Here is an 11,232-nt window from a genome sequence, read left to right on the forward strand (position 1 = left end):
TCCTCTTGGCGTGCTCGGTGTAGGTGACTGCGTCACGGATCACGTTCTCCAGGAACACCTTCAGGACACCGCGGGTCTCCTCGTAGATCAGACCGGAAATACGCTTCACGCCGCCGCGGCGAGCCAGACGGCGGATAGCGGGTTTGGTGATTCCCTGGATGTTATCGCGGAGAACTTTGCGGTGACGCTTGGCGCCTCCTTTTCCGAGTCCCTTGCCGCCTTTGCCTCTTCCGGACATGGTGTGTTCGCTAGTTGAGTTCAAGTGAATGAATGATTTCAGCGCCGGTGCGCGGTGCGCTATTATCTGCGTTTGGTCGACCTGATTGAGGCCGGCGGCACAGAAAGCGCGCCTCTGTTATATGTTCGGAGGCGTTGCAAAGGGGAGGGCGCTCGTTCTAGGGGACTAGGGAGGAGCGATTTCAAAGATGACGTGAAAGCAACTAACGTGCGCGGGAAACATACTCAAATACTGATATAGGCTATGTGGAACACAAGGCCAAACTGTGACAACTGGGAGATCAGCTAGTACACTGTGTCCCTCTCCTCATATTGTTGTTGTTGTTGTTGTTGTTGTTGTTGTTGTTGCACCTGATTCTACTCATTGAGGACTTGGTAATTTAGGTGACAGGTTGTTCAATCAGCTGTGGCTGTCCAGGCCTACAAGAAAAATGGGTCCTGTTGGGGGTAGCCTACTCTACCGCTGGAGTTGGGAAACACTGAAATGGAAGGGGGACACGCAGTGAGCAAAACTCCTAACCACATAAAAACACAGACACTTGAGATCATTAAGAGCTATAAGGAGTCCATCAACTACCTGGTCAGTCAAGTCATATAGGGGGGGATTTCATGGCCACCTGCTGGAGCAGAAGTCATGTTTGCCAACACTGGCCTTAAAATCATTAAATTTAGGAGCTATAAGGAGTCCATCAACTAACTGGTCAGTCAAGTCATATAGGGAGGGATGTCATGGCCACCTGCTGGAGCACAAGTAATGTTTGCCAACACTGGCCTTAAAATCATTAGGAGCTATAAGGAATAAATCAACTCATCATTCAAGTCATATAGGGAGGGATCTTAGCACCACCTGCTGGATCAGAAGTACCCTTCACCGTAGGCACAAGAGAGCCATCATCTCTCAACCGGTGCAATTTCCATAAGTATGTGGTAATAAAACAAACAACGACAGCTCCTCATATAGGCAGTGGTTTCACACATTTTTCTCCAAGATGTTCAAACGTTCATAGATGACCAGCAGGGTCAAATAATAAGCACAGTGGTTGTAGAGGTTGCAACAGGTCAGTCAGTACATCAGGAGTAAATGTCACTTGTTGTTAGTGTTGTAGTTCCTATTTCTACGGTGTTGCCTACCTGCAGCAATCATGATTTACCTGCAGTGTTGATTGCAATTACGTAATTTGTCAACTCATAATAACAGATGTTTTGCAAACCGTTGATGTTTAAATAAATGGATTCCCGGTGTCCGGATACCTTTTCTCTTAAGGGATGTGATTGAGTGAATCCAAAGTAAGTTGGTCTAAATACATAATAGGATGAATCATTCAGGTAAAATAACACAATGTCTATTTGAGTCGAATCAACGTAATATAATCCTTTTTACGTCTCTATCATCTTTACTCAATGTATTGGACCACATCAACTCAACTTACTCAAGCTTATCTACTCATAAAAACAAGCAAAAAGATCTACTCAACAATATGACGTGTGCTTTTGTTGACTGTAATAGCTTGAGTACATTCCACAAAGTCATTTTTTACAGTGTATCTAAAGACACGTTTGTTGTGGTGATGCACTTTTTCTTTGACGTTGAACTTGCATTGAACAGACAAATCCATTTCGTTACAACCCTTTTGTAGTATGACTTAGGAATATTTGTTGATGATCCTAATGTCTATGCGTGAATAGTGATTGGTTGTTGGTGAAATATTGCTGAGAACCCATCATTTCCTGGCCTTTTTTCACTATTGAGCTATTTTGAAACATTTGTTTTGCTATTGGATTCATAATGGTGACCTGGGACAAGTAATTAGTGAAACCAGAGTTCAGCAGTTGCCATTAAAGCGATCGAACCAAGTCATCCTAATAGGCTAGTATTAGCCTAAAGCAGGGTTTCCCAAACTCGGGCCACATTTTGGGAGTTTTTGCCCTAGCACTACACAGCTGATTCAAATAATCAACTCATCATCATCAAGCTGGGAGTATTAGAATCAGTTGTGGAGTGCTAGGGCAAAACGCAAAACGCGCACCCCTTGTGGACCCCAGGACCGCGTTTGGGAAACGCTGGCCTAAAGAGCAAATGCTGAAAGGGACTCACCATGAGGTGCAGTACCCACATTTAACCACAAGATGGCCTCCGTGCTCCATTGTAAAGTTTGGGCCTCTGCATGAGTCTCTCAGCAGCACTGCAACATGGGACTTTCAAAGTAAGTTGGCATGCAATGTTTTTTCTGGACTGCATGCAAGGCTATTATTACACACAACTAATAGTGTCAATTATTCATCTGAACACAATTCTTGTTACTATTCGGCCTATATTATCACTCGTTTCTTTTTCCCCTCCTTTGTAAAGCATTTTACTGTGTTACTATATAGTTCAAAGGAAGTGGATGATGCCAGATGGTTGTGTATATACACACACACAAACATTGAAGCTAGACTTCAGGCAACTAAAAAGGTGCAATACGTAGCTTTTAGACGTGTTAGTGAACAACATACATGGTGGCTAATGTAGAGGTGCGTGTATACATGGAACAATTGTGCCTTTTTGATGGAAATATGGAGGTGGCTCTTAAAAGAGCCTTTGGGGGATATTCGAGTTCAGGTCATCCTCATTTATGCGCGCTCTCCGCGAATACGGCGGGCCAGCTGGATGTCCTTGGGCATGATGGTCACCCGCTTGGCGTGGATGGCGCACAGGTTGGTGTCCTCGAACAGGCCGACCAGGTAAGCCTCGCTAGCCTCCTGTAGGGCCATCACGGCGGAGCTCTGGAAGCGCAGGTCGGTCTTGAAGTCCTGGGCGATTTCTCGCACCAGGCGCTGGAAGGGCAGCTTGCGGATGAGTAGCTCAGTGGACTTCTGGTAACGACGGATCTCTCTCAGAGCCACGGTGCCGGGCCTGTAACGGTGAGGCTTCTTCACACCGCCGGTGGCCGGGGCACTCTTGCGAGCAGCCTTAGTGGCGAGCTGCTTCCTGGGGGCTTTGCCACCGGTGGATTTGCGAGCGGTTTGCTTGGTTCTGGCCATGGCGCTGCTCTGACAGTCGGGAGTATAGCCTCGAAATGCCTATGTGAAGTTCTATATCGTGGAGCTCCGCCCCATAGGGGAGCTATGCTCCTAGTGGTTTACCCTCTGCCCTAAGGCAGACGCAGCCTGAAACAAAATTATGCACACACCTACAGCCAATAGGAGTACAGGTGTCCCTATATAAGGAACCCCGTTCCCTCAATCTGCCTCCCATTATCTTCAGCGACTGGACTAGAGTGAAGAAGCCTAGAAGACTCAAGAAGAATTTCGTCGTTGACTGCCAGCCGTCAACGTCTTCTAAATGAGCACGCCAAGTTATCCACCCCCAAAGGCCCTTTTCAGGGCCCTATGCCGCTGTACCGCCATGGCTACTTCGGACCCCCACGACCTATGTTTCGTGTGCTTGGGACCGCTGCATGCCAAGGAAGGTCTCGGCAACCCTCCTAATTGCGCCTCCTGCGCTCTCCTTCCTATGAAGGAGAGAAAGCAGCGCTGGACGTTTTTTAGAGAGGAGGTCCCTCTCGACGACGCAATGTCCGTGCTCGCCTCTGGATCAGAGGCATCAGCGGGCAGTGCTGAGTCAGAGGATGACGGGGAGAGCGCCGAGCCGGATGTCCCAATGGGGCAATCTGGAGCTCTGGCGCCAGCCTTTAAGACCCCCTTTCCTACGGAAAGCGTGAGGTCTGAGGGTTCCCTGTGCGGAGATGACATGAGCTCTGCCAGGTCAGAGGCTCTGTCCTTCGCGGCCGCCTCTCTGCGTTCGGACTTTCCCGGACTCATTGAGAGGGCGGCCACCCGACTGGAGATTGCGCTGCCCCCAGCTCCCCCTCCAATGGAGGTGGATTTGATGGAGGGCGGCCCCTACTCCGTGCCGAGAAGGGCGGCTGAGCCAATGGCTCCAGCCTTGCCCTCTCTGGGCAAATATGTCGAGGGCTCGTGGGGGGCACCTCTGGCGGCGCGTTCGCCGGCCAGAGTGTACACCCCATTCACCAGAGTGGCTGGATACGAGTGGGCAGCTAAGGGAATCCCTAGGCTCGAAGGCGCCATGACGGCGTACCTAGTGCCGGGTTCGAGTCCCTGGGCAGCCTCCAAGAAGGCCACCCTGCCAGCACAGAGGGACAGGTTCACAGCCCAATTGGCTGAGAAATCCTTCACGCTGGGAGCCCAGAGCGTTGCAGCGGCGAACAACATCGCCCTCCTCGCGGCCTCCCTGTCCCGTCTCACAACGGGCAGGTCAGAGTTGACCGGTGAGGAAGTGGAGGAGGCCTCCAGGATTTCTGGAGCCATACTCCACCTGACGCAAGCGGTGGCGATATGCGCGGGCAGGACCATGGCCACCTCGGTGGTTACTGAGCGGCACCTCTGGCTGTCCATGACGGCCATGAAGGAGACCGACAGGGCATCCTTGCTCAACGCCCCCGTCTCCAGCGAAGGGCTATTTGGCCTCGCTGTGAAGGACGCTACCGAACGCATCGCCAAACTGGACGAGGAGAGGAGGCACCTGGCGAAACATTTGCCACTGGCAATGAAGGCCAGCAGAGCCCCAACCAACCCGTCCACCTCCAACGCCCCCAACAAGTCAGCTGGGAGGCGAAGGGCCAGGCGACAGACGCACACCCAGAGCAGCGGGAGAGCGGGCTCGGCCCCTCCAGCAGCAACGGTGACAACGTCGGTCCCGCCGGAGAAGGAGGTCGTCCAGAGGCCAGCCTGGAAGCACCAGAAGGTGTCCCAGAAAAGGCGGCACCTCTGACGAGGCGAGGGGGAGAGAGCAGAAGACGGCCCGGCGCGTGACGCAGAGAGGCCTACTGTTCCCCCCCACCCCACTGTTCAGGGCGTGGAGGGCTGTTTTTATAAATATGTGAATAAAGAGATGATTCTCATTGACACTGTCAAAGAAGGACTTTTATTCCATAAGGTTAAGAACACTTCACGTTCTATGTCTCTCCCTCACCATCTTGAGTGTAGTTCAACCCACTTAGAGTGTGTAGCTGAGCGCGCTCAAGAGAGGAAAAGGGTAAAGGTAGCAAGGCACAGCCTTAGCTCACCTAATAAAGATCTCTTACTGCAGACTCCTAGGAGCTCTGCAGTAAAGGTCTCACATAGCAGGCAAATGCCTCTGTCCCAATGTGACATGAAGGCGCTGCCGTTAGCTGGGAATGACGCCTTGCTGCAGGCCAATGCCTCAGTCAACGCAGATCAGACCTGTGCGACGTTCACGGAGAGCGGGAATACCTCCAAGGTATGGACGCCTCCAAATTGTTCTGAACGTATCAATGCCCATGGCTATGAGCGCAGCTCGCCACACATTGAGTGTGTCGCTGAGCAGCCGCCTAAGACCAGTAAAGAAGCATTGTGGCGCCACCGTGTGGTGTCAGTCAGAGATCACACCTTTCAGGTTCTATTGAATTCTGTAAAGGATAGGTCTCATGTTAAGCGGCAGTCTCAGTCAGACAATGACATGATGACGCAATCGCTTTCCGGGCAGAGCGCTCTGTCTCAGGCCAGTACCTCAGACAGCGCAGTTCAGACCCGTGCTGCGTTCACGGAGGGCAAGATTACTGGAGTTACGGTCGTAACCAACGTATCAAAGCCCCCGACTCACCCAGAACGAGCTGATGTGTCCTCTCCCTTTCAAGGGGGGCCCACCTTGGGCTATTCCACCAACCCAGTGTTGGGGAATAGCGGCGGCAGGGGCCATAGAGGAATACAGGTCCTTCCTACTGGATGCACCACAGCTTCGTGCGCACCCGCTTTCCATGCATTGCTGGCAGTGGCGTCAAAGCTGTACCCTCTCACGCTGGCTAGAACAGACGTTAGAGAAGGGTTATGCCCTCCAATTCCGCCGAACCCCACCCCCGTTCAGGGGAGTGGTGGAAACGGTGATGAAAACGCCAGACAAAGTAGCCGCTCTGAAATCAGAGATTACGGAACTTTTGGCGAAGGAGGCGGTCACAGTAGTTCCCCGGGAGCAAAGGAACAAGGGGCTTTACTCGCCCTATTTCCTAGTGCCAAAAAAGACGGGGGGAGTGAGGCCGATTTTGGATTTACGCATTCTCAACGAGAGCATAACCAAACGGCCCTTCCGAATGCTGACGACAAAACGCCTACTGGAATGTGTTCAGAAGGGAGATTTTTGTACAAGCATAGACCTAAAGGACGCGTACTTTCATGTGCCGATACAATCGCGTCACAGAAAGTTTCTGCGGTTCGCCTTTCAAGGGGTGGCGTACGAGTTCACGAGGATGCCGTTTGGGTACGCCCTGGCACCTCGGACGTTTTCCAAATGTGTGGAGGCGGCATTGGAACCGCTGCGTCGTCAAGGGATAAGGCTATTAGCCTACCTAGACGACCTGTTGATTCTCGCCCCGTCAGCAGAGCTGGCGTTCACACACACGACACAGACAGTGATGCATCTCACGCGTCTGGGGTTTGCTGTGAATTGGAAAAAGAGCGCACCTTGGCCCAGTCATCAGATTGTCTACTTGGGACTACAGTTAGACACTGTTATGATGAGGGCGCGAATTTCGGACCCTCGAAGGGCAGCATTGTTGCTAGCCCTGAGGAAGTGTCGTCCGAATCACACAGTAACGGCGCTATCGATCATGTCACTTTTGGGTCTCATGTCGGCAGCCCACTCTGTGGTCCCGCTAGGGCTTCTGCACATGCGCAAAGCACAGCGGTGGTTCGCCCAACTAAGACTAGACCCAGTGCGTCAACGTCATCGGTTGGTGGTGGTTCCTCTCTCGCTAAGAGCAGACTTGGACTATTGGCGGAACCCGTGCGTTCTCACGCACGGAGTCCCGATGGGCAAGGTGTCATCCTACATTCCAGTGTTTACAGATGCCTCTCTGACTGGATGGGGAGGGACATGTCAGTCTCAAGCGATAGGAGGTGCATGGCCTCAATCAGGTCGTCACATCAACCTCCTAGAGTTGGAAACGGTGAGACTGGTCTTGACCCACTTCGCGTCTACCCTTCGGGGTCGCGATGTGCTGGTCTGGTCAGACAACCGAACCACAGTGGCTCACATAAACCGCCAGGGAGGGGTCAGGTCTCCTGCCCTTCATCGGGCGGCAGTGGAATTGTGGCTGTGGGCTCACAAGCACCTTCGCTCGTTGAGAGCAGCACACATTCCGGGCTACTTGAACGTAGGGGCAGACATCATGTCAAGAGGGGGTCCTCGAGACGACGAGTGGTGTCTGCACCCGGACATTGTTCTACAGATTTGGGAACAATTCGGGAGAGCCGAGGTGGACCTGTTCGCGTCACGTGTGAACGCGCAGTGTCCCCTATGGTTCTCTCTGAGGAACCAGGACGAACCGCCATTGGGAAGAGACGCATTCGCGCACTACCCGTGGCCGAGAGTTCTCCTGTATGCATTCCCTCCGCTGTCTTGCATTCTCCCACTGCTAGCCAGGGTGAGGTCAGAGGGGCTGTCAGTGATACTGATAGCGCCCGATCGCCCGGGGGCTCCGTGGTTTGCAGAGATGAGTCAGATGTTGATTGCGCCACCCTGGCCAATTCCACATCGACGAGACGCGTTGATTCAGGCGGGAGGCTCGATAGGGCAATGGCCCATAATCGGCCAACCACTGAAGGCTTGGTTCCTGAATGGGACAGGTTAAAGCGCCGTGGGTTGTCTGATGCAGTGATCAGAACAATACAGGGCGCAAGAGCCGGTTCCACTTGCAGGTTGTATACCAGCAGATGGAATGTTTTCTCACGATGGTGTGATACACAGGACGTGGACCCCATGAGCTGTAGCTGTCAGGTAGAGAGTGTGCTCTCATTCCTACAGTCTATGTTTGATAAGCAGAAATCGCCCTCCACTATTCGAGTGTTTGCAGCGGCAATTTCAGCTGGTCATGAAGGGTTTAACGGGAAAAGTGTGTTCACTCACCCGTTAGTGAGACGTTTCCTATTGGGAACGCGACGGCTTAGGCCAAGGCCTAGAGCTACGCTGCCCAAGTGGGATTTGGCATTGGTTCTCGAAGCGCTATGTAAGTCGCCGTTCGAGCCATTGAATCAAATACCCCTCAAGATGCTGTCTATCAAGACGGCGCTGTTGCTCGCCTTGACTACTGCTAAACGAGTCAGCGATTTGTGTGCACTGTCGACGAGACCCGACTGCCTAGCCATTAATGGCGATCTGAGCAGAGCGGTGTTACGTCCTAACCCGGCATTTGTGCCGAAGGTTATTAACAGTGCATATAGATCGCAGATCGTGGAATTGTGGGCTTTTCATCCCCCTCCTCACGGGGAGAGGAGTGAGGAAAAGCTTCACTGTCTGTGCCCAGTACGCGCTTTGGCGTGTTACGTTAGGCGCACAGAGGCGGTTAGGTCATCACCTCAGCTGTTTGTGTGTCACGGTGCGGCTGCATTGGGTAGACCACTTTCAAAACAGCGTTTGTCTCATTGGCTTTGTGAAGGCATTGAGACGGCGTACGAGGCGGCGGGGCAACAACCGCCTCAGGGTATTAGAGCGCACTCCACTCGTGGAGTAGCAGCTTCTACTGCTCTTTTCAGAGGAACAGAGGTAGAGGATATTTGTAGAGCAGCGTCATGGTCGACACCGTCTCCTTTTATCCGTTTCTATCTGTTGGATATGTCTTCTAACTCTTTGGCTCGGTCGGTACTCAGCGTGGCTGAAGGGAGATCTTGAGCAGAACAGAGAAAGAAAGCAGGATTGTGAATAAGTTCATAAGTCCACTTTTATTAGAAGTAACATATTATGGACATGTTTTCTAACTCTTTTGTTCGATCGAATTTCAGCAGAGCTGAAAGGCGTTCTTGAGCTAGAAAGAGAGGACAGAGCAGGACCTTGGACAGGTTCCAATCAGGTCCGCTCTGGTTAGGAAGACTTATGTCAGGAATAAGCCTTTTAAACTCCAATCTCGATTGCACTCAGCACAGCTGAAGGAGAATCTTGAGGTAGAGGAGGGAGAAGCAGGATGATAGACTGATCTCTATCAGGTCCGCTTTGGATGAAGAGCATATTCTGTGGCATGTCTCCTGGCTGACAGTATCAGCATATAGAAACATGTACTGAGTGGACAGAATGTGAGGTCATCTATCTGAGGTTCAGTTTAGTATGACTGGTATATTTTGTTCCATAGAATATTGAGGCACGGCTATCTGCTAGTCAGATTAGCACGGCGTCTATTCTATTGATCTGCCCAACAGCCATTGACATTGTCATTGAGCTAGATGGGGCGGGTCTATAACCGATGACGCGGTATATTGTGACGCCTTGATGGGTTTTTAGTCGCAGTACTGCGGGAATTGGTTGCAGCCATTGCTGGGCTTGACCTTTGCATTTTTTAATGGGAAGTGTTAGGCTCGGCAGGGAGTACATTTTGGAGCGTTTCGCTCCGCCTTAAACCACTAGGAGCATAGCTCCCCTATGGGGCGGAGCTCCACGATATAGAACGACTAGTTACCGGAGTGTAACTCCAGTTCTATGAGTGGAGCGGAGCCCCATAGGACTTAAGGCCCTACCGACCCTCTCTAGTCTCGCTGAAGATAATATCTCGGGAGGCAGATTGAGGGAACGGGGTTCCTTATATAGGGACACCTGTACTCCTATTGGCTGTAGGTGTGTGCATAATTTTGTTTCAGGCTGCGTCTGCCTTAGGGCAGAGGGTAAACCACTAGGAGCATAGCTCCCCTATGGGGCTCCGCTCCACTCATAGAACTGGAGTTACACTCCGGTAACTAGTCGTTTATAAAGCCGGCAGTGGCGCCTGCTGATTGGACACCATCTCCCCACCACCCCGATTGGCCCGTTTCGCAGGCCTCCTCCGTTGGCCATTGGACGGGAGGCCCGGCCTCTCCAAAACTCAAACTCCCGGTGCGCGCGCAATAGGACGCCGCCGGCCCTTTACGCGCAATAATAGTCGCCAAAGTCAAGAGTGACAGCTTATAGGCACGTATCATCTAATGCTAGCCTGCTATGGCAAATGAGGCCAAGTAGGTGTTGTTGTTCATGCAAGGCCTCATGTGGGCACAGAATGTCGAAATAGTTGTGTATACACCCACTCAATGTATTGCGGTCATAGAAAGGTACTTTGCGCTTTTGGAGAGCTAGGTGGTTGGCTCTTAAAAGAGCCTTTGGGGGTTGAGTAGTCAAGTTGAAGTCGCAGTAGCGAATTTACTTGGCTTTGACTGCCTTCTCGGTCTTCTTGGGGAGTAGGACTGCCTGGATGTTGGGCAGCACACCACCCTGAGCGATGGTCACACCGCCGAGCAGTTTGTTCAGCTCCTCGTCGTTACGGACGGCCAGTTGCAGGTGACGGGGGATGATACGAGTCTTCTTGTTGTCACGGGCAGCGTTGCCGGCCAACTCCAGGATCTCAGCAGTCAGGTACTCGAGTACGGCGGCCAGGTAGACTGGTGCGCCAGCGCCCACACGCTCGGCGTAGTTGCCTTTGCGCAGCAGCCTGTGCACACGGCCCACGGGGAACTGGAGGCCAGCACGGGATGAACGGGTCTTTGCCTTCGCCCTGGCCTTGCCTCCGGTTTTGCCTCTTCCGCTCATATTGGTAGCTTGAGAAAGTCACAGAAAGTCTGAATGAGCCGCTCGCCACTTCGAGAGCCGTACATATACCTCGCCACAAGAGGCAACGATTGGCCACCGGGCCGGTGTGGCCTTATCCAATTGGAGCGAGGGACAGACAGATGGACAGACAGACAGCCCTAAGCCGGTTCCCACCCACAGGCAGCGAGTGAGAGGCTACTTTGTTTCCCTCCGACTTTGTTACTTTGTGTCATTTCGCGTGAGCGCCAAAATGTCCGAAATGACATCCACACATTATTTCTCTCCAAATGGGAAACAAACAGCTGGTGAGGGTGCACTCTTGAGTTTGAAATCGAAGCCACTATAGTATTGTTATTGTTATTACATGGCACTTGTAACACATCACAGCAGCCTGCCTCTGAACGGGAATAGCCCAGTGGCTCATATATAAAAAT

The 11,232-nt window shown here is 52.1% G+C and overlaps 1 protein-coding gene across 1 annotated transcript; it reads right to left on the reverse strand.

The window, feature by feature from the left end:
• Window positions 1–10,411: 10,411 nt before the first annotated feature.
• LOC311124764 (histone H2A) lies at window positions 10,412–10,798 on the reverse strand (the record flags this gene model as incomplete). The annotated part of the gene is made up of 1 exon (XM_084198865.1): window positions 10,412–10,798. One exon carries the CDS (start codon window positions 10,796–10,798, stop codon window positions 10,412–10,414), a length of 387 nt encoding a protein of 128 aa, XP_084054991.1.
• Window positions 10,799–11,232: the final 434 nt, after the last annotated feature.

The sequence above is a fragment of the Coregonus lavaretus genome (genome assembly GCF_964263955.1).
Source record: "Coregonus lavaretus genome assembly, contig: HAP1_SCAFFOLD_497, whole genome shotgun sequence".
NCBI lineage: Eukaryota > Metazoa > Chordata > Actinopteri > Salmoniformes > Salmonidae > Coregonus > Coregonus lavaretus.